General features: G+C 37.0%; 1 protein-coding gene across 2 annotated transcripts in view; it reads right to left on the bottom strand.

Moving 5' to 3' along the window:
- Nucleotides 1-1,817: 1,817 nt before the first annotated feature.
- COQ3 (coenzyme Q 3) overlaps nucleotides 1,818-26,565 on the bottom strand; it is a 49,350-nt gene continuing 24,602 nt past the window's right edge. The window contains exons 6-10 of one of the 2 annotated variants that reach the window (XM_088976770.1): nucleotides 16,843-16,892; nucleotides 13,186-13,335; nucleotides 2,736-2,816; nucleotides 2,354-2,478; nucleotides 1,818-2,221 (exon numbers count right to left, since the gene is read on the bottom strand). In XM_088976770.1, coding sequence (XP_088832896.1) covers nucleotides 2,365-2,478; nucleotides 2,736-2,816; nucleotides 13,186-13,335; nucleotides 16,843-16,892 — 395 coding nt within the window. In that variant the 3' untranslated portion in view covers nucleotides 1,818-2,221; nucleotides 2,354-2,364. The other variant, XM_088976771.1, reaches the window with a different exon arrangement.

Below are 26,565 nucleotides of genomic sequence, written 5' to 3'. Positions count from 1 at the left end.
TGTTGTTTTCAGAGGGAAGTCTTGAAAACATTCCCATGGATAGCGCCAATTGTTGCTACCAAATATGAGGCCGATGGCGACAAGGTGATTTTAACAGTGTCTGAGGCCGATAGGCCTGATATGTAAACAAGAGAAGAACACATATTAGAGGCCCTAGGTGTTATCCCAGGGGTGGAAACTCTGACGGTCAAGTTAGTCGAGTGCTTAAAGAGGGGTCGGACCAGGCAAGAGATGAGATCTCAGAGGTTAGTCCTTAATAGCCAAGAATGGTTCTTTCGTGATTATGGGTGGATCCTTACCTTGAGGTGAGTGCCCCCTTTTATAGCTAACCTTGCCTTAGGAGTGGTTGGAAGCAGTTGGTGATGTGCAACCAGGATTTGATCTGGTCGCTATTGAGGGAGACCTCAACAACTGAGGGAGACCTCAACTCGACACCTAGGTTGCTAAGGAAACTTCAGCTCATCACTTCAACAATTGAGTGAAACCTCGGCTTGGCACCTCGACAACTGAGGGAGGAGACCTTGGCTCGACAACTCGACTACTAGGGAGACGTCAGCTTGGCATTTCAACAACTAAGGGAGACCTACAATCATAGGTAGTCGAACTTGAGCTCAAGCCGAGCTCGAACTTCCGAGCTTGACTTGATTCAAGCTTAAGCTCAAGTCTCTAATTCGAATCAAGCTCGTGCCTAATAGTTTATGAGCAGATATTCGACTCGACTAAGCTCGAATAGCCAGATATTCAATTCGGCTCAGCTCAAATCCACCCTTATAGGCATTCTATAGGAGTGGTTAGGGATGTCCACGGGTTAGGTTGGGTTAGTTGTAGGTTTCTTACTCACAACCCAACCGACCTGGTTGGTTTGATAAACAAGTAACCCAAAATTGACTGGTTATAAGGGAAAACTAACCCTAACAAAAATGGTTGATTTGGGTCCATTTTTTGGTTTGATCGGGTTAGTTTGGAGATGGTCAATTGGTCATCTTGGTTGATTTATTGATTTTCAATCTCCTTTTCCTATTTTGTATACAACTCTCATTGGCTGATTTGGCTCATTTCATGTTTAAGTCAAACACCATGTTTTTTCTATGTCATATAACCTCCTGAATGCCGCCTCTATATTACCCCAAACCCAAAGATAGTTGCATTTTTGTGTAAGTCTTTTCAACTTCAAGACAAAAATGTAATAAATAAAGAGGAGCTCAATAGTCTCCAACTTCAAGACTAATGCAAACTCAACTGTCTCGTAACAGTGTAAAATCTTAAAAATGAAAAGTCCTATTGTTTCTATACCAAAATTAAGTATTAGACTCCTAGCCATAGTCCGTTCGATTTCTCACCCAATCAGTTGGGTTTTTTTATATTTATAAACCGAGACTGACCATAAGTTTTGAGAAACTGACCAAATTGGGTTGGTCGGTTTGATTCTTCTTGTGAACACTCCTAGGAGTGATGATTCAGCAGAAGCATCGTGTTACCCGGTTAACTCTTCCTAATTCCTGTTTCAAGCTGGGTTTTCTGCTTGTTTCCAACTGAAGATCAGGGTGTTTATTTCTATAAGACAGAAAGTGGATGGAGCATAAAAAATGGAGGGATGAGGGTTGGGTCGGGTCAGGTCAGGCTTAGCACACGAGGGGCTTAACCTTGAGTTCATCTTCACCCAAAATCATATGCATGGCATTGATGTAAAGGGTATTGTTGAGAGAGAATACTAGATGGTATTGTTGAGCATTTAAAAAAAAGGGTATCGTTGAGAGAGAAAAACTGCATTTGTTAATTTGCTTTGATTAGAAACACCAAAAGAATCAGAATACGAATTGGGAAAAAAAAAAAAAACTAATGGATATCTTCAATCCAATTCCAAGGTAAAAAGCTCCCACAGTTCTCAAACCCTACAGCATTGGCTGCAGATCTTGGGTCTATTTCATAACTTGTTTGATTTAACTTGTAAAGCGGATACCCGACTTAAAATTTCAATCAAGTGAACACCTGAAAGAGGGCTTTCTTTTGCATATGTATACGTGGAAAGGTCAGTAAGGCAAATGTTCAATATCGATCTCTAGTCTGGATCTGTTTCAACCACATTTACAGAGGTTCTAGCTGGCTGGTTAGACCTTGTTGAACCTGCTTTATGAGCGTCTCCAGAGAGCTAAAGGGTCAACCGTGGTTTTTATCTAACTAATTCTCCAGCTAAGGACTGGATGCCCCCAATATAAACCACCTACAACAAATATAAACCAAAAACTTATAAATAAATATCTAATACTAATAATATCCAAGTGAAAGTTGGATAGCTCAGAGTCAAATTAGAATTACCAAAAAAAAAAAGAAAAGAAAAGAAAAGCAAAATTACTTTATGCTAGTTTATTGGCTGTTCGTGTTCTTGGTACCAAATGCAATGAAATTTACACTAAGATCATCAGATAGAGCCCATCTTCCTGTCAAAGGATTGTAAACAAAGCCTGCAATCTCTTGGACCTGAAATATTGGCAAAGCAAACAAGCATTATAAGAGGAAGAGGGAAAAAGCATAGAGATTCCATTTGTAAGGCAAAGCCTGACATTGAGAGGGCATGTATTTGCTCTGATAACTTTAATGTTAGTATGCCAAGCTATGGCTGCATCCTTATAATGGTTCTCTTTCCAAAACCCTTCAGAAATATGGTTTTTTTAATCTTACTAAAAGAATTTAATTGCAGTAACTGATAAAAGAATAAGGTATGTATTTTGACATACAGATATTGAAGCTCGTTGTAGGATCAGCACTAGTTCTTCAGGAGTAAGAAAACTTGACCATTGATGTGTGCCTCTAGGAAGCTACAGAAACATAAATTACATTGTTAGTCTGATGAAACGCTACAGAAAAGCCCCATAAATATGGATTGAATGCATAGAGTCATTAGGTGTAAATGCATATTCTTTTTCCCAGCCATTGGTACAACTTCTATACTTTACCTTTTCAGGTAAAAAAATGTTAAGTTCTATTTTGGCTTGACATCTAGCAATCAAATTGTCCAGAAGAAAGTCATCCAAGTCACATCTAGAAGCTATGTCTGGGAAACTATAACCGGTTGCAATGTTACCATGGTGTTTGACTCCTTTAGATTATTACAATGAGAAGACTATGGAATTTAGTCTCCTTGAGCAATTTAAAATGATCCTAATTTTCATGTATTTAGATAAAGTGAGGAACTTTCATTTGATCATAAAAAATGATAACAGTTGCAAGTCATGTTCAAACTTAAAATTTCCACTGCTGCCAACACTCTTTATTAACAAGGAAATTAATGGTGATTTCTTCAAAACTTGATCATAGAAAGAGCTCCTTATCAATTCATGTGACCACAAAACCAAGGGAAAAACTTGCATCTTAACAAATTTAGTCTTAAGAGATTGTCTGCCAAATATCACATTGAATTATCCTAAATTGTTTTTGTTCTTTTTTGGATCAATAAAAGAAAATTTCATTAATATTGAAATACAGATTATAATATGAGATTATAGCATGAAAATTTGGTCTAGAACACAAACCAAAGCCCAGTCTTCCATGAAGACAGTCCCCAAACACAGTAATTTTACATTTACTCCCCCTTCCCTTTACAGCATAGATCTTCTGCTGTATAAGTTCTCCCTATTTACCCCTGCTTTGGCCAGGTTATCACCCAATTCAGTAGCTGTTCTTCTGATCCAAATGCACAAAATGGAAGTGAAAATAGTAACTGATCAAGAAAGAGAACCTAATGTGGGGGCTTATAGAGTACCTTGGAAGGCATCCTATCATACAAGCTCTACAACATCTCCCCAGAAGCTCTACCACACCATTTGGTTGGGGTGTGCATCTATGCTACCCAAATATGACAAGGATGCGTATTGGATATGAAATTACACTAAGCATTAAGGTATCTGAAACAATATTGCCCCTTGCATAGGTATTAGACCTGTTCATGGGCTGGGTAGCCTGATGGGCTGGCCCAGCCTGATAATATATTATATATATAATAAAAAATATAATTAATATAATATAAAATATCTGTCTAGATCAGTCTTCGGGCTCGGGCCTGGTCATTTTCTGTTTACAAAGAGGCAAAGCCCAGCCCGAACCTGGCCCATGAACAGGTCTAATAGGTATCTAGGTATCATAGGTGTGTATGCACAATAGGCTTTTGGCAACTTCTGAGCACATGACTGCTATGTCATGAATATGTTAATTTCCTATGTTTTAATATGAAGTTTGTACTTGATTGAGATTGCTGCCAATGTTTTTAAAAGGCATGTGAGGTGTCAGCCTGGAGGCACCCTCCAACTCTCCAAGTAAGGTGGCAAAACGTCTTGAGGTGTATGCTGGAGGCATTGATGCTTTTGAGGCATGTCTCAGGTGCATGAGGCTTACTCTTCAAATGCTTTTTGATGTGTACGCCACATGCACTTAATGCATGCCTCATATAGACTCCTCTTGAGAAGGCTAATCCCTCTTGTGTTAACTATGCCTCAGACATTTTACACCTCTGCATTTTAAAACACTAATTATTGCTAACTATTAGTAAAAGACAATTGTTGATTGTTATCAAACCTAGCAGATTAGTTTTTTTGTACTAAATAAAAAAGGAAAATTTATTAATAAAACAAAAAAAGTACACCCATGAGGTGACGAGGAGTCACCATACCCAAAAACAAACACCAAAATCACAGCAAATTATAGAAATCAGCTCACATATTCTAACTCTAAAGAAGACTAAAAGTTATTCCCAATTCCTAGATATCTTTCTGCTCAAGAAAACAACTTTATCCCTGCATTTGATTGTCCTTGAAAAATTTTTCTATTTCTCTCCTTCCAAAATTCCCAGCAAATGGCAAAATGAATGCAGCTCCAAAATCTTTCCCTTGAGCCTTCCTATTTCTCCTCAATGTAAGCCAGCTACCAACAATTTCTTTAGGCGTTCTTGGATTCCACATGTCAAGCCTAAAGACACTGAAGTAGTAACACCATAAGTACTTTGAGAAGTAACAACCAAAAAATAAGTGTATCACATTCTCATGTATCTGCTTGCCAGCTGAATTCCTCTATTTTTAATATTGCCATGGGTAAGAATGCTGTCCAAAGCCACCAAACAAGCAAAACCTCCACCCTCAAGGGAATTCGATTCCCCCAAATCCCCTGAACATCCGACTTTTCCACCTGATTTCTCACCAAAACATTTTAAAAAGATTTTACCAAGAACACACTATTCCTACTTTCTTTCCACCATCTCACATGATTTTTTTCTGTCAAGATGTCTATTGACTATAATTTTGCCAAACCGCTCCACAATTTCCTCAACCTCCTAAACAAGGAGGGGCCTTTTAAATCTTGGACACCTCACAACTCTTCCTTGGTTTATCTCATAGCAGTCAGCAAGACACATTTCTCCGACTTATGCCGTAGATTCATGTTCACAACTCATAAAATCTACCAATACCTCACCAATCATCCTCTCAAAATCTTATGTTTGCACCATCTCCCACCTTAAAATAGACAAAGTGCAAGAAGGCTGAATGAAAACTCATAATTCCTTTCCACACACATACTCCATAAGATGATTTAACCTACCTTGAAATCCACCCAAAATCAAAAACACCATACTTGCAAGCCACCACCTTTCTCCACAAAGAATTTGTTTCCTCCCCAAATCTCCAGAGCTATTTCCCCAACAATGCTTTGTTAACAAGCTTTACTCTCCTTATCCCACGACCTCCGTCTTTCTTATCTGTACACACTAAGTCCCACTTCACAAGATATTTTTTCTCCAAATCCTTGATGTTCCATAAGAAATTTCTTTGCATCTTACTACAGATGATAGGATCTTGAGCAATGAAAGAGTACACTAGAAGGTTAGACAAAGACTCTTTACCAATGTAATTCTTCCTCCAAGGGACAAAGTATTTCCCCTTTCGCCCTGCCAATATTTGATCAATTTTATACAACACTGGCTGCCAAGTAAAGGAAATAGAAGCTTTAGCACCAATAAGTAAACCCAGATAAGTAAATGGAAACTCACCAACCAAACACCCAAAAGAAACTGTACAATCTTCAACAATGTTTGAGAAAAATCCCCAACACTAATCATAACATTATTGTTTAAATTGATTTTTTGACCTGGCAACACTTCAAAGCACTTGAGAATGGACCCTTAGCTTGGTAACCTGGTCTACTAAAGCTTCCAAAAATATTAAGGTATCATTTGCAAGCTGGATGTGAGAAATGGGAAATCCTTCCCATGCTGACTCTAAAACCTTCAATCATACTCATATCCACCTCCTTAAGCACCAACCTACTTAACACCTCTACAGCAATGAAAAATAGTAAAGGAGAAAGGGGATCACCTTGTCTCAACCCCCTTGATATTTTTTTGATTCAAGTCTAACATTCAGGAGCTTGATGGGAAATGGGTAAGAAGCTTTCGGGGTAAAAAAGAACTCAATTGGCGCTTCACTCCATCTTGGGGAGCTTCAGGGCAAAAAATGATAAGGAAAATGCTGTATAATGCACTGAGGAGATGATAGGGAATTTTACTTTGTTGGTTACACTGAAAAATCTTCAAGATGGATTGGATTGGGTTCTAACCAATGTTTGTGGGACTAATTCTTTTAGGGAAAAAACCCTGATGTGGGAAGAGCTAGTAGCTATTAGGGGTCTATGGGAGGGGCCATGGTGTGCTGGAGGTGATTTCAATATGGCAAGATTTGCAAAAGAAACGAATAGTACAAGACAGAGGGTAACAACCAATATGAGAAGATTCGATTAGGGGTGCAAATGGATCGGATCATTATCGGACCCAAACCGAAATCTTTGTCAGATTTGGATATCCCCTTGTTGGATTTTTGGATGAATCGGATAATGTGTTATTTATTTATTTATAAATATGTTTATATTGCATTTTTGTATTTTTATATTATTTATTTATTTATAAAAAAACATGTATATATATGATGAGAATAGTGGAAAAAATATTTGTATTCTTTATCTAAACTATTACACATTTTTTTCTTTTACTAACTAGTTAAAATTTTCAGAAATTAAATTGGATTGGGTCAGGTTAGGATATCCAATATCCTTAATAGGTTTGGATTCAAATTGATGTTGTGAGATCCAACCGGATCCACTATTTGTATTATCAGATCTGATTCGGATAAACCCCAATTCGAATTCGATGTGATCCAATCCATTTTCATCCCTAGATTCAATGCTTTTATTGGTTCCTTTGATGTGAGAGATATTCCCTTGTGGTAATCAAAGTTCATGTGGTTAAATCTTCAAGAAAATCCTATTTTGTTCCAAGCTGGATAGATTCTTGGTTTCTCTTGATTGGGAAGAACATTGGAATAGTTTGCTAGGAAGCACTTTTTCTAGAATCATCTCTTATCACTGGCCAATCTATGTTTTCTAGCAGGGTGTTATAGGTTGCCCTACCTCTTTCAGATTTGAAAATATATGGCTTACACTTCCCAACTTTAAACAAAAAGTGAAGGAAAGGTGGATTGAACAATAGCAATTGCCTAAATGGGAGGGACGAAGATATATGAAGAAGTTACAAACGCTGAAGGCAGATATAAAAGAGTGGAATAAAATGCAATTTGGAAGATTGGAGGAAAAGAAGGCTAATTTGATCATACAAATTGAGGAATTAGATAGAAAGGAGGTAGAGAATCCATTAGAAGAAGAAGATAGAGAGGATAGAGATTGAACTTGAAAAAGGAACTTGAGGAGGCTTTGCTATGGGAGGAAATAAGTTGGTGACACAAGGTTCTTCCGTGCAATTGCAAATGGTAGGAGGAAAAATCTAATCTCTTGCTTGGAAATAGATATCATTGATGTCACAGATCAGGTAGAGATAGCAAAGGCCTTTGTTGATCACTTTAAATCAATTTATTTCATGCCACTTAATGAAAGATGGTCAACTGAAGGGCTTAATTGGAGTCACTTCAAGCTTCTCAAGTCCAATTCTTGGAAAAAAGATTTGAAGAAGAAATCAAGGAAGCAATATTTTCCATGGATAGATCTAAGGAACCAAATCCAAATGGATTTACAATGGCTTTTTATCAGGGTTGTTGGGTGATTATTAGGGTGGATTTGATCAAAGTGTTTAAAGAGTTTCATAGGAGGGGTATAATTAATTTGGGAAAAAAAAATCTACCTTTATTACCTTGGTGCCAAAAAAGTCTAATGCTAGTCATTCGAAGGATTTTAGACAAATTAGTTTGGTTACTAGCATTTATAAAATAATTTCTAAGGTGTTGTCTTTTTTTTTTTTTTTGATCAATTACACCAGCTTCATTAAATTAAGAGAAAAGAGGAAATATGGATACAAGAGGGGAGATAAAATATCTTAGCTCCCCAATGACTAGTTTGGTTACTAGTCATTCTAAGGTGTTTCTTTGAGGATTAAGAAAGTACTTACTACAATTATCACTCAATAGGGGCCTTTATTCAAGATAGGTAGATTGTGGATCAAATTCTTATTGCAAATAAATGTGTAAAGGCTCAAAAAAGACCTTGGAAAAAGGGAGTGGCAATTAAGTTGAACTTGGAGAAAGCTTATGATTATAAATGGATCAGTGGTTGATTTCTTTGAAACCATTAGAGGTCTAAGACAAGGTGACACCCTTTTCCCTTTCCTTTTTACTTTGGTGGCAGAGGTTCTTAGTAGGTTGATCTTTAGGGCCAGCCAATTGCACCTTTTTATAGATTGGGTGGTGGGGAGAGAGAGAGTGTTGGTCACCCATCTTCAGTTTGTAGATTACATTTTGATTTTTTTTTTTTGTGATGGGGAGAGTTGAGTTGGGTTGAAAACTTGAAATTGGTAGTGAGTCCCTATGAAAGAATGTATAATTTAAAAGTTAATTGGAGCAAGAGTATAGTGGTTGATATAAATGTTGAACAAGATGAATTATACTCTTTGGCCGAGACTTTGGGGTGTTAGAGGGAGTGGCCTTTAAAATATTTAGGATTACCTCTAGGTGGCAACCTGAGGTCTACTAGTTTTTGAAATCCAGTTGCGGAGAGGACAGAGAAAAGATTAGTCGGGTCAAAAAGGAGCTATCTCATTAGGTGGAAGAGGGTGGATTAGGTCTAGGAAATATTGACAAGAAAAGCCTTGCTCTTTTAGGCAAGTGGTTGTGGTGTTTCCCCTTGGAGAATGAAAGGTTATGGCATAAAGTGGTTTCAAGTACTCATGGACTTTCAAGAAATGGTTGGGATGTTAGTATTCTACAAAAATCTAATCAAGTCGCATTGTGGAAATCAATGCATGGTGTCCTCCCTTAATTTCTTGAGGAGCTCCCCTTGAAAGATGTGTTTTCTTCCTTGTTTTCTGTTTCAAGTCTTGAAGAAAAACCTATGTTTGACTTCATTGGGTCTCTCCTCTACTAGGTTGAACTGGAATTTGGGGCTGGTGAGAAACCTTAGAGAGTCTGAAATCCCCTCAATGTCTTGTCTGCTAAATATCTTGGATAACTTAGCTTTTGATGATTCAATAGGTGATGGTTGGGTGTGGTCCCCCAGTCCTTCAAGGTTGTTTACTTGTAGTCATTCTTTTCTTACCTTGTAACCACTTCTCCCTTTCCAATGAAATAAGTTTGGAGTGCTCCTATTCCTCCAAAAGTCAGTGGTTTCTTTTGGGAAAATTTCCATGGGTACATCAACACGTGTGCTTTGTTGCAGAAGAAAAGACCAAACCGATTCTTGTCTCCCAACTGATGAATTTTGTGTAAGTTGAATGGGCAGACTTCTTAGTAGCATTGGAAATCCAGGTCCATCAGGTAATAGCTCTTTTTCAGTGCCAATTGAAATGGGTGATTCTCTCTGGGCTGAGATTTCAGCTGTTCTAGAAGGAACTCAAAGGGATAATGAATTGAACATCACCAAACTAGTTATAGAGGGAGATTCTAAATTGGTAGTAGGCTGGCTGAAAGATGATACTGCTAGCATATGGAACTACAACAATGAGAGGAGAAAATTTAAGTGGATGACTATGGATATTGAAGCAAAATTGAATTGGGTAGAAAGAAATGCTAATTCCTTTGCTGATGGGTTAGCCAAACAAGGAGTGACTAGGGACTCTATGTTTTGGGTTCACTTGTAAATTTGTATCTCTGTATCTATTTCTCCTTTTTCTTAATGAAAGTTACCTGCCCCTTCTCTTGTTGTATTTGGAAGGAGAAGAGGCAGAATCTTGTGGAAATGTGCAAGGACAGTTGTAGTTTGCACAGTTTGGGAGGAGAAGAACTCAAGAAATTTTTGAGGACAAAGAAAGGAATAAGGAGATAGTTATTGAGACTGTTACAATAATAATAGCACATTGAGTGAAGACTATGAAACTTTTTTCATATTTTACAGTGAAAGACTTCTTCAGGAATTGGGGGTCAATAGCTAATACCTCCTCTAGGAAACAAAAACTCCTTGAGGCTTAGTCTCCCCCAGCTGGAGGATGGATAAAATTAAATTTTGATGGAAGCAATTTGGGCAACCCGGGACCTTCTGGAATTGGAGGAGTGATACAGGATGAGAGTGGGAACATATGTGTAATGTATTTGGGGCCAATTGAACAGGGTGATTCGGTGAGAGTAGAATCCGTGCTGCTATTTTTGGGATGCAAAAAGCTAAAGAGATGGGAATCACAAGGTTGATTGTGGAAGGGTATTCAAAGATAGTAATTGGTGGTTGAAAGAAGAAGGGGTATTATGGCAATTTAGAAATGACTTCAGGTGGTTCAAGATGTTGTCAAGACATGTGTTCAAGTAAGATGGGTTAGAAGATCCACTAATGGTTTGGTGGATGGATTAGTTAAGCAAGGAGTACATAGATATCATTATAACAGGGTGGTGGGGTTCTCTTGCTGTAAAGGGTTTCAGGTCTAACAACCTCTTGTTGTTCTCTCTCTCTCTCTCTCTCTCTCTCTCTCTCTCTCTCTTTCTTTAAGTATTTAATAAAATTTTGTGTTGCTAATAAAAAAAAAAGCCATTTGAGTTGGCCCCACTATCTCATGCAACATAGATCTTAATCTTCTTCGATGAACTTTTGCAATTACCTTGCATGAGCTAGATATTAAGCTTATTAGCCTGAAGTCTCTCACCTTACAAGCACCTTTTACCTTAGGTATAAGAGATATAAATGTGGCATTTGAACTTTTTCCCACCAATTTTTATTTTCAAAACTCCTTGAATACATCAATCACTATTAACAATGCTCCAAAGTTTTCTGTAGCCTTATCCACCTTCATGACTTTAACTATCCCCCCAACTTCCTCCTCATCAAACTCTCTTTCCAACCAATCCCTCATCATTTCCCCAATTTATCTAAACTCCAAGGCTTCCAAGAAACACTTATACTTTGAGGTAATGTGAATAGCTTCATATAAAAGTCCCTTATTGCTTCCTCAATCTCCTTTTTGTTATCAATCACCCATCCCCTTCTTCTAGCCTAAAAATGAAACTCCTACTTTCCTTGAAAAATAAAAAGGATGTATTTTTATCTTCTTCTTCAGCCACGACACTCTAGATTTTTGTCTCCACATTACCACTTTGTGATGAATCATTCTTCAGCCACAACCTCTCTCTCTCTCTCTTCTTAAATTGTTTCTTCCTCCAACCTGTCCAATTTTTCCATCTTAGAATTTCTATTTTTAGGCTTCAACATTGCTTAGGTGATGCCTAGGTGGCTAGGCATTCCCCTACAGCCTAGCTTTGCCTTGGCACCTTGACACCTATGGTACCTTGCTGGAGTGGAAGCCAAGGAACCAACAACTATGGTTACTTTATGACTCAAAAAGACGTGATATTAAGTGAACAAGGATGACATACCTGTCATATGATCAATGCACTAGAATCAACTACCTAGTAAGGACCATAGTTGTTAAGGCGATGCCTAAGTGTGTGCCTAGGCGACAAGGTGCCCTTGGAGGCTCGCCTCACCTAGTCGCCAAGCAGTTTTGCATACTGTGTAATAAAATACTTTTATATTGTTATTTTTGATATTATAATTCTTCTTCTTCTTCTTCTTCTTTTCCTATAACAAAAATAGGGATTCCGCCCCTATATTTTTGAATTTTCTTTCATTTCTTCTTTTTCTTCTCATAAATATGTTGATTTTCTAGACTTAAACATGAAGTTTATAATTTTCTTAAGAAAATTATGGATAATTAATAAAGAAAGTTGGTTATGGAACTTGGGGAACTACCCTAGGATATGTGGTTTTTACTTAAAAAAAATCCATCGCCTGGGTGACGCCTAGGTGCCCACTTATGGGTCCTAGGCAACAAGGCGCCCCCCTGTCGCCTAGCCTCGCCTTGGCGTCTTGAAAACTATGGTAAGGACAGGTAGATGTCTGACGCAAAGGATTTGGCATGTCTTAGAAAAAGCAATGAAAGGGTTAGAATTTCCCAACAAACTATCAAATTAAGATAGGAGGTGGCTAAACTTTTCAATATCAGCCTGAGCTGCAGCCAACTTCTTAGCTGGAGTACCAAGAAAGACATGTGGGGTAGTAGAATATCCTGTATTTGTAGCAACATTAGTAGCACCCCGTTTTCCCTTGGAAAATTATTCTGCTTGATTACTTAATAAAATTATACTGAGCAACCAAAGATGAGAATGTAGTAAAATATTGCACTCTACAAATTTGTGCTTGAATCTATTACCACGAAAGGTGAATGCAGCAGCAGAAGGTTTAGCTAAACTGAGCTTTGGGTTGTATAGATGCATTTTAAAAAATGTTGCAATGTACACCCCATCCCTTTAGAAAAGTTATTCCAGCATGACACCATAGCATAGGCACCTCCAAATCAACTTGACAACTAGCAAATTTTAAATGCACAAGATTATCAAGTTATAGGTAAGCTATATGCATTATACAGAGTGAAGAGTTACCTTTATGTCTTACAGCATAAAACACTTTGTTATTTTCAAGAAATAATTGAACATATGATGTGACTAATTTTACAGAATTTAACAGAACTTATCTCACAACATTCATGGGGCACACTCAATAAAGTAAAACATTGTTTAAGTGCTTGATCGCATCATGAAAATCTTGTAAATCAAAATGTCAAAAATGTCGCAAGCAGCCCCAATGGCCAGATAACCAATTTCTAATGGAAAAAAAGGACAAAATAAGTACTTAGATGGATAAATGTATTTAACAATATAAACATACCCAATGGAGGAGATACTCAGCAGCAACTATGGCAGTTGCATATGATCTCATAGAGCGGTTAATTGTAGAAATCACAGTAGCTCCATTAGTATCAGTTAGTGCTGCCAAAGATTTGCAGAACTCAGCAGGATCCGCTACATGTTCAATTACCTGCAGTCAAAATTTCAATTTTCCAAAACATATAATGTTCAATTGTTTAACATGCTATATTGATATGATTTTTTTTTAACTGTAAGGTAAAGTATTTCATTAATAATCTTTAAAACCATACAACTATGCACACCCCTGTACAAAGAGAATCTGTACAAGAGGGAATAAAGAAAACCAGTATACCCAACAATCAATCCCACCAAAATTATGAACTCCTAACAAAAGGAAATCTTGATAAAAAAAAAGAACATGATTGTCTATTTTTGAATAACAAGTCGTTTGCCATCCATGAATGTATTATTCCTGAAATCCTTTTAAGGACCTCCTCTTTTGAACTTTGTCTATCTTCAAAATTCTGCTGTTTCTTTCACACGACACTGCCCAAAATACTGCTGAAGGAAGTATGTTCCAAACTAATTTTCCAGCCCTGCTTAAACCACTTAAATACCGAGCTCCCATGAATCCCTTCACATCATCCGGGAAGCACATATGAATCCCAAACAAACTCATCAATCTTGTCCAACTCCAATGAGTGATTTTGCAGTGAATTAGCAGATGACTAGAAGTTTCTACACAATCATTACACAAAGTACATGCCATATCTGTCACCTCCATTCCTCTCCTAACTAAATTATCCTTAGTTAGGATCTTATCCAGCACTGCAAACCAGACAAGAAAAGCCAGTTTGGAAGAAACAGACCTTACCCAAATCCTGTCGCTTGGAAAGGGTGAAGTTTCACCCCAAAGTGGAGCAAACTGACCTGAACCATACTCCAGCTGTACCTGAACCATATAAAACCTGGAGCAAACTGACCAAGCAATTCACCTCTCAATCATTTAAGTTTCGCCTGAACTGGGGGTTCCAAATACAAAGCCCATTTTGCCTCTCTGGGTAATCTGCCACATGCATCCTTGTTAGTAGCAATCTCGAACAGGTCTGAGAATAGAACCCCTAACGGTTCATTCCCACACCAGTAATCCTTCCAAAAAGGCACTCTCTCCCCATTGCCAACTTCATACTTTATACCCTTCATGAACTGAGCATTGAGTTTCTGTATTGCCTTCCAGACTGAACACCCATAGGCCAATCTTCATCTGTTTCCCATTCCCTGTTATTAGAATCGTACTTAGCTACAATTAATTTCCTCCATTGACTGTCCGGCTGTTCATTGAATATCCACAACCACTTCCCTAACAAAGCATTGTTGACCTGATTTATTGATCTGATCCCTAGACCCCCATTTGCTCTGGAACATCAAACTTTTTTCCAATTCACCAGATGGCATTTTGACTCTTCCTTCCACACCCTCCACAGAAAGTATCTCATCTTTCTTCTAACACAGCAGCCCTATCTGCGGAGGTTGGGAATAGAGACAGGAAATAAAGTTTAAGGGAGGATAATACACTTCTAATTAAAGTAACTTTACCCCCTTTTGATAAGTATTTGGTCTTCCAAGAGGCCAACTTTCTATCTGATTTTTCAAAAATAGACACCCAAAAGGAGTTAGATTCGCAATTTTCACCCAGAGGCATACCCAGGTACTTTGTTGAAAGATTACCAACTATGCAGCCCCAATTAGCAGCCCACATTTCCAACTGCCATTATTTCACTCTTTTGGATATTAATATGAAGACCCATGATCACCTCAAACCATCTTAATATTGCTTTTACTTTCCATATTTGCTCCCAGTAAGCGTCACAGAAAAAATAGTGCCGTCTACAAATTGGAGTAGTGCAATCTCCATTTCCCCATTCTCTACTTTGAAACCTTCCATTAACCCTCCCCATCTGACTCTCTCTACAAGTCTGGCTAGTGCTTCTGTCACACATATAAACAAGAGTGGGGAAAGGGGGTCCCCTTGTCTTAGGCCCCTAGAACTCCGAAACCACCCAAAAGAACTCCGATTTACCAGCACTGAAAAAGATGATGAAGAGAGGCACACTTTTATCCAGCTTTTCCATTTCTAACCAAAGTTCATCCTCCTCAACATGTATTCCAAGATTTTCCAGACTGGGGCGAGGTGAGCCTCCAAGGGCACCTTGTCGCCTAGGCGTCGCCTTGACAACTGTGATTCATCCCTTAGGGACCTAAAACGGGAAAAGCTTGGTCATTAATGACTTCCCTTAACAAAAAAAAGCACTCTAATAAACCAAGTCCCGTCACACATCTCTCTGTGCCCCCATCTTTGAGGGAGTAAAACATTTGGCAATGACATACTGACCTATGGAATACTGGGTAATAACTTGCCTTATTCGCTCACTTAATATTAAATGAATAAATTTAATCATCTACTACAATTAAGTTGGACAAGAGTAGGATTTGTTTGTTTAGGATCTTAGTAGTTGTTCTTCTTTTATAAGTCTTAGTAGTTAGGCTATTCAGTCAGAGGTTAGTAGGAACACAAGGGTGGGGACAGGTACACAAGGTCCACGGGCCATACCATAAAGAGTCTGCAGTTCCACAGGTTTGATCCTGCGTCTCTGCTATAGGAATAATGCTGAGTAATCATCTCAACTACCAGGTCTTTCACAGTTTGAAAAGATTTGAAAAGAAAAAGGGAGTGATTAATTCCAACCCCCACCAAGAGTGTTCAGGACACCTTGGCTTATTTGCTTTGTTATGATTGTATTTTCTCTTTTGCCACATCTATTTTATAACAAGACTTGGTGATTACAACTTGTCTTCTTAACATTAAATAAACAAATTCATATAGTCATCTAGTACAATTAAGCAGGACACTCTCTCTCTCTCTCTCTCTGATGGTAATTTTATTAAGCACAAGAAAAGGGATATACAAGATTTATCAAAAAAAGAAAAAGAAAAAGAAAAGGGATATGCAAGAGGAAAGAGTGCTGAACGAAGGCCTAAACAGAAATAAGAAGATTTCTGCTTGGGTGAGACCATGTGCACTATACATCCTCTGCAATAATGTCCAAGAAGAATAGGAAACAGCAGAAATCTCTCTCAAACAAGGCTTTTCCTACTTCAAAAGTCATCATCCAGTCCAAAACAAAGGAACCGGTGTTAGCACATAATCTGCTAATCCTAACTTCTGTCCTCCCAACATATTAGAAATAAAATAGTGCTCCAAAAAAAAGAAAGATCCCATGACCCAAGGAATGTTTACAAAATTTGCCTTCTATAGAGAGTAAAGAAGAGAAACCATAAAGTCTGCTACCTTTAATGGATAAATAAATGACAGGTATCTTCATGGCAATTGCACATCAAAGACAGACCAACCATATGGAAGCCAGACTCTTTCAGATATCGATAGTCAACAAACAGAGCCACCAAAAACTATTCCTTGTCAACAGTTCCATTTTCTCTAGGAAAAGTTTGGTGGTTATTGACTTGCATCCTTACTTACCGTTAGATAAATAATTTATACAGTCATCTACTATAAATAACATCATCAGCATAAAATTGTTTCAAAACACACTCCACAGAAAACTAGTAGGCATATTAGCTCAAATGATGTAGCTATTCCTTACCCTATACAGCATACCTCTAGAGCAATCACAGCATCAAACTTTCTTTGTTCCTCAACCAACTTTTCTGTCCACAATTCCAGAGAAATTTATTCACGTAAGCTTCTCCATACTTATGGTGGATCATGCACTGAAATATGTAAAATGATAGAATCATCTAACATAACTCAAAATATAAGATTAAATGGTGAATAAGTCATGTCCCATGAGATGTTAGTGATACTGAAGATCATATACAACTTTGGGCACTTTTTATAAATGCAATTCTTACATACAAGAGAAAATGCTATCCCACTCCCAAAGTGACCACAGTAAGGCATATCTCAAGAAGGACAAAACCCAAAACAACCCTTAATATCCAATTCTCTTTCTCTCTAAAAAATGATACAAAGAAAATTAAGTATATGAAGATACAAAAACACAAACTGGTGCCTTTTCACCATGTTTGTTTTCTTTGTTTTACTAATAGAGAGCCCACTTACCACATGTTAATCAACTGTAGATTTCTCTCTAACATTTGAGAAGGGTTTCTCTCTCCTTTTGATTGCAGGTAGAATCCTCCAACTGGTGTTTCTGAGCCATTTAATCCTTCATTTTACAGAATACCAAGGGGAAGAAAGATTTCATGGAGGTGCACCAGGACAGCTATTTTATGGGTTTTGAAAGAAATGAATAGCAGGGTCTTTAAAGGGAGTTCAAGAAAGAAAGAGATGATTATGGATGAATAATGATTAAAGTGAACCCAATGGACGATTTTAAAAAAGGATGCCATTGACTAGCAAGACCATCCAATGCTACAACCTAAAGATCAAGAGCAATGGAGGTCACCGAGAATTGCCACCACATCTGATAGGCCTACATACTTGCTCCCATTTAACCAAATGAGCTTAGATTGATTCTTCCAGTTTGACCAGAGAAAGTCTCTCATGGCTTTCTCCAACCTTTCAGCAACTACCCCAAGAATAGGAAATAAAGACATGTAGTAAGCACACAAGTTTGCAAGAACATTCTCAATAAGAGTTATTTTACCTCATCTAGACATGTAGTAAGAATATCTTTTCCACCATGGGATTCCAAATGCTCTTAAAGGTACACTTGGCTCCAAGGGGCAGATCCAGAGGGAAAGAATCCATTGTTTCACCTCATCAGCCAGGATATTTAAGTTTTCAACCTTCCTAACTGGAAACGTTAGGTGCCTCACTTGATCCTCAACATCATGAATCATCAGCAAATTATAACAAAAGAACCTTCAAGCCTGTATTATCCATTTCAAAACCTTTGATCAATCCTCCCTGCTCTTAGATGTCATTCTATTCAATACTTCCATCACAAAGAGAAAGAAAAGAAGGAAATTTACCACAAGCAGGATAAATGATCAAAATGGAGAATCTTGGAGTTGAGATGCACATCTTAATCCAGTTTCTCCACTTTTGGCCGAAGTCCATTCTTCTAAGCAAATATTCCATGAAGTCCTAGTTGACATTACCATAAGCTTTCTCAAGGTCAATCTAGCACAGAATGCCTGGGTTTCCACTTCTCCATCTAAAGTCAATCAACTCATTGGCCTCAAGGACCCCATCTTGGATGTGTCTGTTAAATACAAAAGCTCCTAGCTACTTGGAAACAGGACAGCCAATGACCTTTATCAATCCGGTGGCTAATAACTTAGCAATTATTTTAAAAATGCTTCCAATTAAGCTTATTGGCCTAAGTCCTTGAAATCCTCAGCTCATTCTCTCTTAGGAATTAGAGAAATGAATGTGGAGTTAAGACTTCTTTCAAGAGTAGCTGACCTATGAAACTCCCCTACTAACTTTTATAGGTTGTCTTTTATTACTCGCCAGAACTTATTGTAAAACAAAATAGTGAATCCATTTGATCATGGGGCCTTATCACCCACCAAGTTATCAATTTCCTGTTTAGCATCTTCTTCAGCAAATGGGGGCTCCAGGTCTGCCACCTGAGAATCTGAGAGGCAATCAAGCAACACACCATCCAGCTTCAGCATCTTGCATGTTTCAGAAAATAAATTTTCATAAAAGATCACAATGGCTTTCTCCACTTCTTTCGGTTGTTCCACCACTTGACCTTCCACCTTAATTGAACTGGATTTGCACCTAGCATTAGCCACCTTGTGGAAGAAAGATGTACTATTTTCACCCTCGTTCAACCACCTGATCCTTGACCTCTGTCTCCACCTGACCTCCTCCCTGTAAGAGTGTAAGCAAAGTGTAATACTCCATTTTTGGAGTGAGCTCTCTTCAGTTTAGAATCATCAGCAAGAGTCCCACTTCTCACTTCCTTGCCCACACCAGAATTTTTTTTTCGGATAAATAACAGAAATTTTATTAAAAGAAGACAGCAGAAAGTACAATAGGAAAGAGGGAGGGGTAAAATCTCTTAACCCTCCCCAACATTGCCGAAAAAAGAAAGACTCTTCCCACCCCTTGTTTGGCAAGTAAGTCCACAATGAATTTGCACTCTCTTAATCCACTGAAACATAGGGCCTGTTCGTTTCCTCTTAACTCTTATCTCTTAAGAGGAATCTTTTAACTTTAAGAGAAAAATGGTTGTTCGTTTCCTCTTATCTCTTCTCTCTTAAAGTGCAATCATACAACTTTTTGTTTTCCAATGATACCCCCAAAAAGACAAACAAAAACTCTCATATATGGGGTCAAAATGAATATTTGATAATTTTCAGAATTCAGAACAACATTCTCTGCACTCAGAGTTCAGAGGAAAAAAAAGTTCACCAATACCAATATACCTCTTAATGTAATTATTGCACTTTTAGATGTCAGACTTCAGAGCAAACGAACAGGCCCTTAATTTCCATGTCCTGGATCAACTGCTTAAATTTATTTTTCTCATTTAAGAACTTCCAAAACACAATCTCTTCCTTCTGCATCTGGCCAATGACTAACATCGAATCACCTTCCACTATCAATTTTCTAATATTTAGTTGTTGTGCTCTCTTTACCCCTTCCAAGACCACCAAGATTTCAGCTCTTAGGGAATCCCCACTACCAATAGGACCAGAATATAAAGCAAAATTTTTTCCCTCATCGTTCTTGAATACTCCTATAAATGGAGGGCATGCGTTTCCTTTATTGCTACCATCGAAATTCAGTAAAACAAGTTAGATAATGTACATGAACATTTATTTGTAAGTGAATAAAGTATATTATTGTTTCATGTTTATATTGATATATTTTCTGTGTATTACCCCTTAAAATGGACACTTATGAGACTCGTGTTAGCTTAGAATGTTCTCAGCCATTGGATAGACTTGGGGAGTTTATCTCGACAAGGCTAACACTGGTGTGCTACCAAATAGTTGGAGCAACTTGTCTCAATTTCTAGGGTTAGACCAAAAGCATAGGTAGCGGGTGTTTGGAAGAAACAATGAACCCAAACCAATTTCCAATTATGCCCTGGACCTTGGAGATAGATGGGCAAAACTGGAAAGTTTCACATAACTCCAGACTTGATTATGATACTGCACCAAGTAGTGGACCGGGCTGCCTTTAATGTGCCAATTAGTGAGATCCATTAAGGGTCAAATATCTGGGCATGTTGGGGCAATTTAGTAAATTACTTGAGTGGGTGATCATAGTGATAGAAATGATCCCTTTGTCGGACAAAGTGAATATTAGGGTTTACACTCTCCCTAATGGAAACCTAAATTGCCAGCAGTGGATTTCATCTGTGTTTGAAAATTTGCTTTTGCAAAATATATTTATATATTATATTATTATTTTATAAAAAAGGTTTGCAAAAGGTTTTAATCCTAGGATCTATCCGAGCAGAGAGTGTAACACTGCACCTTTTCTAGCCAGGGGACAGGTCCTTCCCCTATCGAACAGTGTTCTGATGATTATGGGCCGAGAGGTTACTTGTAAGAGACCATTATAGGGCTGATTACTTGATGGGCTTTATCTCACATAAGTCCATTATCCTTGGGTCTTCATAAGGTGGCTGAATTCAATGATCATTTAGATGTATATGTTGAGCCCAGACTGAGCCCATGCTAATTAGCTCAGGTGTTCATTGCCCTAAGTAGTGAATTCAGCCCAATCTCTATTAGAGGTGGAGTCGAAGCCTCATGGACTTATGTGAGACCTTCGTGAGGTCCCGCACCATACAATATCAGGCTCAAAGTGGCCATGCAACACTTTGGAATGTGAGCTTTTAAGAGAAATGGGCCTAAGGCCCATTACTAATATGATTAGTTAAGCTGTCACATGACAACTTAAATTGTCATGTGATTTTGGTCAAAACTGGGTATGGAGCACTTATCCTCTTAAGAGGGTAATGTTTATTAATTAAGAAAATAAAAGTTCATCTCCTAGTCAGATTAGGAGTTAACTCCATATAGAGATAAAGAGGGAAGTGGGTGAACCAGTCTCGGACTCTCTCTTCTCTCTTGTCTCTCAAGAAACCCATCATGACCTAGACATTACAAGAACTGATTTCTATCAGTTTTCTTCTATGTTTTTGCAAGAAAAAACATCTAAGAAATTCAAGCTCACTCATCCCACTCAATCCAAGCCAGTTGGATAGCAGATTTGCTGAAATCAAAGTTGTTGAATTGATTCTCTCGTACGTTGCACCATCTTCAGTTGGAGGTGGATTTTGGGACTAATATTGGGCATGAACTTCCACCTTGGGTGCTAAGATTTACGGTCTCTGTATTAGGTATAATATCCTTTCAATTTGGTTCCAAATCTAGTCTGGTTCAATGCAAGACCAATCCTAAAAATACAATTTTCAAATTTACCGAAAACTAGTTCTCGAAAGGGTTAGAATTTTTTTTGAAATTTCGCCCAACTATCTAGCATGGTTCGGCCATCCATATGATGGATTCTAAACCCATCTAACAAAACCAACATATAGAGGGGCCCAAACTAGATTGGGAACTTCTTTAATAGGAGATGAAAATGCCACATATTTCCAATTCTTAATAAATGTAGCATGGCAAAGTGTTGCCAAGTGTTGGCAAAAACTTGATGCACAAAATTAAAGGTAAAATCAACATCCAAAGACATTTTTTCATTAATAGACGTAGTTGGAAAACACTTGGGAACATAGAAAACCTTGTGATAGTAAGCTACAAACTTCTTGCCCATCAAAGTTTTGACAAACATTCGAAAAAAGAGAACACATTTTGGTATTACTAGAGGGTACACAGATCCATCCAGAAAATACGTTGTTATTGAGCCATATCAATGTATTTCTTTGCTAAAATTTGGTTCCATGGTATGTTCTTTATAGACATTTTATAGACACTTTGGAAAACATCAAACCTTGCAGTACCAAGTTACAAAGTTCTTGCCCATCCAAGTGTTAATAAACGTTTGCGAAAATAAAACACATATTGGTATTACTACCAGGCATTCTGATCTATCTACATAAAATGTTGTTATTAGCCCATATCAGCGTATTTGTTAACTAAATTTTAGTTCCACGCTATGGTTTGCTATGTTCCCAAGTATTTGCCAACTATGTTTTTTCATTAATTTAAAGTATCAACACTCTTCAAAATGTCTATCAAGTAAAAACAGTGGAAACAAATTTTAACAAATAAATATGTTGATATGGGCCAATAACAACATATTTTTAGATAGATCGGTGTACCTAGTAAACATACCAATATATGTTCTATTTTCTCACATGTTTATCAACACTTAAATGGGTAAAAAGTTTGTAGCTTAGTACCACAGGGTTGCTATGTTTCCAATTTGCCAACTACGTTTTTCCATGAATTTAGTGTATCAACCCACCTCAAAATGTCTATCAAGTACATATGGTTGAACCAAATTTTAGCAAACAAATACACTAATATAGGCCAATAACAATGTATTTTCTGGACAGATCAGCATACCTGGTGGTAATACCAATATGTGTTCTATTTTCTCAAATGTTTATCAACACTTGAATGAGAAAGAAGTTTGTAGCTTTATACCACAAGATTTACTATGTTCCCAAGTATTTGCAAGCTATTTTTTTCCCTTAGTTTAGTGTATCGAGCACCAAACCTCTTCAAAATGTATATCAAGTACATAGGTGGAAACAAATTTTAGTAAACAAATACGATGATATGCGCCAATAACAACGTATTTTCTAGACAGATCAGCGTACTTGGTAGTAATACCAATATATGTTCTATTTACTCAAATGTTTATGAACACTTGGATGGGTAAGAAGTCTATAGCTTAATACCACAAGATTTGCTATGCTCCCAAGTGTTTACCAGCTATATTTCTTCATGAATTTAGTGTATCAACCCTCCCCAAAATGTCTATCAACTACATACAGTGGAACCAAAATTTAGCAAACAAATATGTTGATATGGGCCAATAACAGTGTATTTTCTACACAGATGATAAATCGGCATACCTATAATAATGATACCAATAAATGTTTATCAACACTTGGATTGGCAAAAATTTTGTAGCTTATTACCATAAGATTTGTTATGTTCCCAAATGTTTGCTAGCTATATTTTTTCATTAATTTAGTATACCAACCATCTTCAAAATGTCTATTTGGATTGTACTAAATATACATTTTGAAGAGGGTTGATATACTAAATGATAAAATGTAGCTTGCAAACACTTGGGAACATAGCAAACCTTATGGTACTAGGCTACAAACTTCTTGCCCATCCAACTGTTGATAAACATTTGAGTAATAGAACACATATAGGTATTACTAACAGGTATGTTGATTAGTGTAGAAATATGCTATTATTTGCCTATATCAATGTATTTGTTTGCTAAAATTTTGTACCACAGTATGTACTTGATAGACATTTTAAAGAGGGTGATACGCTAAATTAATTAAAAAATGTAGCTGATAAACATTTGGGAAATAGCAAACATTGTGGTACTATACTACAAATTTCTTACCCATCCAAGTGTTGATAAACATTTGAGTAAATAGAGCACATATTGGTATTACTACTATGTATTTCGATATATCTAGAAAATACGCAGTTATTGGCACATATCAGTGTATTTGTTTGTTAAAATTTGGTTCCACCGTATTTACTTGATACACATTTTGAAGATAATTGATACATTAAATTAATTAAAAAACATAGTTGACAAACACTTTCGGGAACATAGCAAACATAGTGATACTAAGCTACAAATTTCTTGTTCATCCAAGTGTTGACAAACATTTGGGAAAATAGAACACATATTAGTACTAATACAGTAGTACTAAGTATGTCGATCTGTCTAGAAAATACGTTGTTATTAAACCATGACAATGTATTTGTTTGTTAAAATTTGGTTCCATCATATGTACTTGATAAACATTTTAAAGAGGGTTGATACACTAAATTAATGAAAAAAAATGTAATTGACATACACTAAGGAACATAGGAAACCTTGTAGTACTAATCTACAAACTTCTTGCCCATCCAAGTATTGAAAAACATTTGAGAAAATAGAACATAATGGTATTTCCATTAGGTACACCGATCTATGTATAAAATACATTGTTATTGGCCCATATTAACGTATTTGATTGCTAAATTTTGGTTCCATGATATGTACTTGATAGACGTTTTAAAGAGAATTGATACATTAAATTAATTGAAAACTGTAACTAGCAAACACTTGGGAACATAACAAACCTTCTGGTACTAAGTACAAACTTCTTGCCCATCCAAGTGTTTATGAACATTTGAAAAAATATAACACATGTTGGTATTACTACCAAGTACACTGACCTATCTAGAAAATACGTTATTATTGGCCCATACCAACGTATTTATTTGCTAAAATTTGGTCCACTGTATTTACTTAATAGACATTTTGAAGAGTGTTGATATACTAAATTAATGAAAAAAATGTAATTGGCAAACACTTGGGAATAACAAACCTTGTGGGTGTACCTGGTAGTAATGTCTAGACTAATTTTTTAGAAGTGTAAGGTATAGGGGTCAACTTGCGCCTGAGGCACAAGGCGAGGCATGCACCTTTTTAAGCAAGATGCAAAAAAATAAAAATAAAAGATCAAAAAAATGTCAAATAAAAAAATGCAAAATTTTTCAAAAAATGCAAAAAGAATAAAAAAAATATTAAACATAAAATTAATAAAAAAATAAACTTAAATTTTAAAATAAATGTTTTAAAAAACCTATTATCTAAAATTAAAATACATAAATATAACATGTAAAGCATATCCAAATGAGAATTTAAAAATAAAATCAAATATATAAAACATTTTCAAGCATATAAAACCCACAATCTTTTTTTTCTCAACTGCATTACGTCAAGTAGCTAAAATATATTACATTCCTAACTCTGAGTCGCCTTTGTGCCACATCCCTCGAAACAAGGGGTGGCATGGGGTTCTAGAGTTGGAGCCCCGACCCAACCGCTAGACACAAAAAAAGGTGCATGCTTGGGCTGAGGCGCAAGGCGCACCAGGCGTGTGCCTTTTAAAAGAGTTGTGCCTAGGACCTAGGCGAGTGCCTACCCTAAAATGCGCCTAGGTGTGCTTCAGGCACGCCTTTTAAATCACTGGTAATGTTTATCAAGTACATAGTGTGGAACCAAATTTTAGCAAACAAATAAGTTGATATGGGCCAATAATAGCGTATTATGTAGATAGATCAACGTACCTAGTAGTAATACCAATATGCGTTTTATTTTCTCAAATGTTTATCAACACTTTGATGGATAAGAAGTGTATAGCTTAGTATCATAAGGTTTTTTGTGTTCTCAAGTGTTTAACTGGCTACATTTTTTCATGAAATTAGTGTATCAACCTTATTCAAAATGTCTATCAAGTACATATCGTGGAACCAAATTTTAGCAAACAAATATGTTGATATGCACCAATAACAATGTATTTTTAGACAGATTGGCATAGCTGGTAGTAATACCAATATGTGCTCTATTTTTTCAATTGTTTATCAACACTTGGATATGCTAGAAGTTTGTAGCTTAGTATCACAAGGTTTGCTTTGTTGCCAAATTTTTCGAGCTACATTTATTTAATTTTGAAAAAATATTGAACTTTCCTTAAATTCCAATGCATTTACTCGACTTGTGGGGCTTGACCATTCAACTCCCACATAAGGTGAAGAGGAAGCTCCTTTGCCCTCATCACCCTCTCTTCCTCTATGTGTGCTCACCTTGGCCAGATCAGCATCGTCTTCCTACTTGAGACAATGAAGCCAGAGTGTCACCTCTACTCTTGTCACCAGCCATATCTTCCTCAGTCCATCAACACAAAGAGCCAATGATCTTGGAATATCCTCAAGTTTCACACAATATCCTAGCTCTCACCGTATGCAGATCACTCGTATCAAAACTTTCAAGGATCTCACCCAGGGTTCTAATAATCCTGGTAAGATTGTTCCATTCCACAAGTTGAAAGGAAGCCCCAACAGTTTAACTATGAAGCTTTCTTTTGCAATTTCAACTTCATAGCATGACATGTGCCACCTCTTTACGACGATGCCCTTTCTCTGTTTCTACCAAAGTTAGTCCAACCTCTGTAAGACCCACATCCATTATTGCCCCTATCTCGCTAAAAGGAGTCACCAATGCTTCAGAATTAATTTTTAATTTCTCTACTACTATTTCCAACACTGAGTTCTAATCATGTTCTTTCCAGTTAATAATATGAGCCTCTATTCCCAAATGTCTTTTTTCATCTCCAATCCTAACCTATTTATTTTTGTTGAGTTGCTAATTGTGATCTCTGTCAGGCTCAAA

The sequence above is a fragment of the Nelumbo lutea genome, chromosome 3, assembly GCF_056320005.1.
Source record: "Nelumbo lutea isolate HS-2025 chromosome 3, American lotus-T2T, whole genome shotgun sequence".
In the NCBI taxonomy this organism is placed as follows: domain Eukaryota; kingdom Viridiplantae; phylum Streptophyta; class Magnoliopsida; order Proteales; family Nelumbonaceae; genus Nelumbo; species Nelumbo lutea.
The sequence above is the reverse complement of the archived record's forward strand: the minus strand, read 5'-3'. Positions and strand labels throughout refer to the sequence as shown.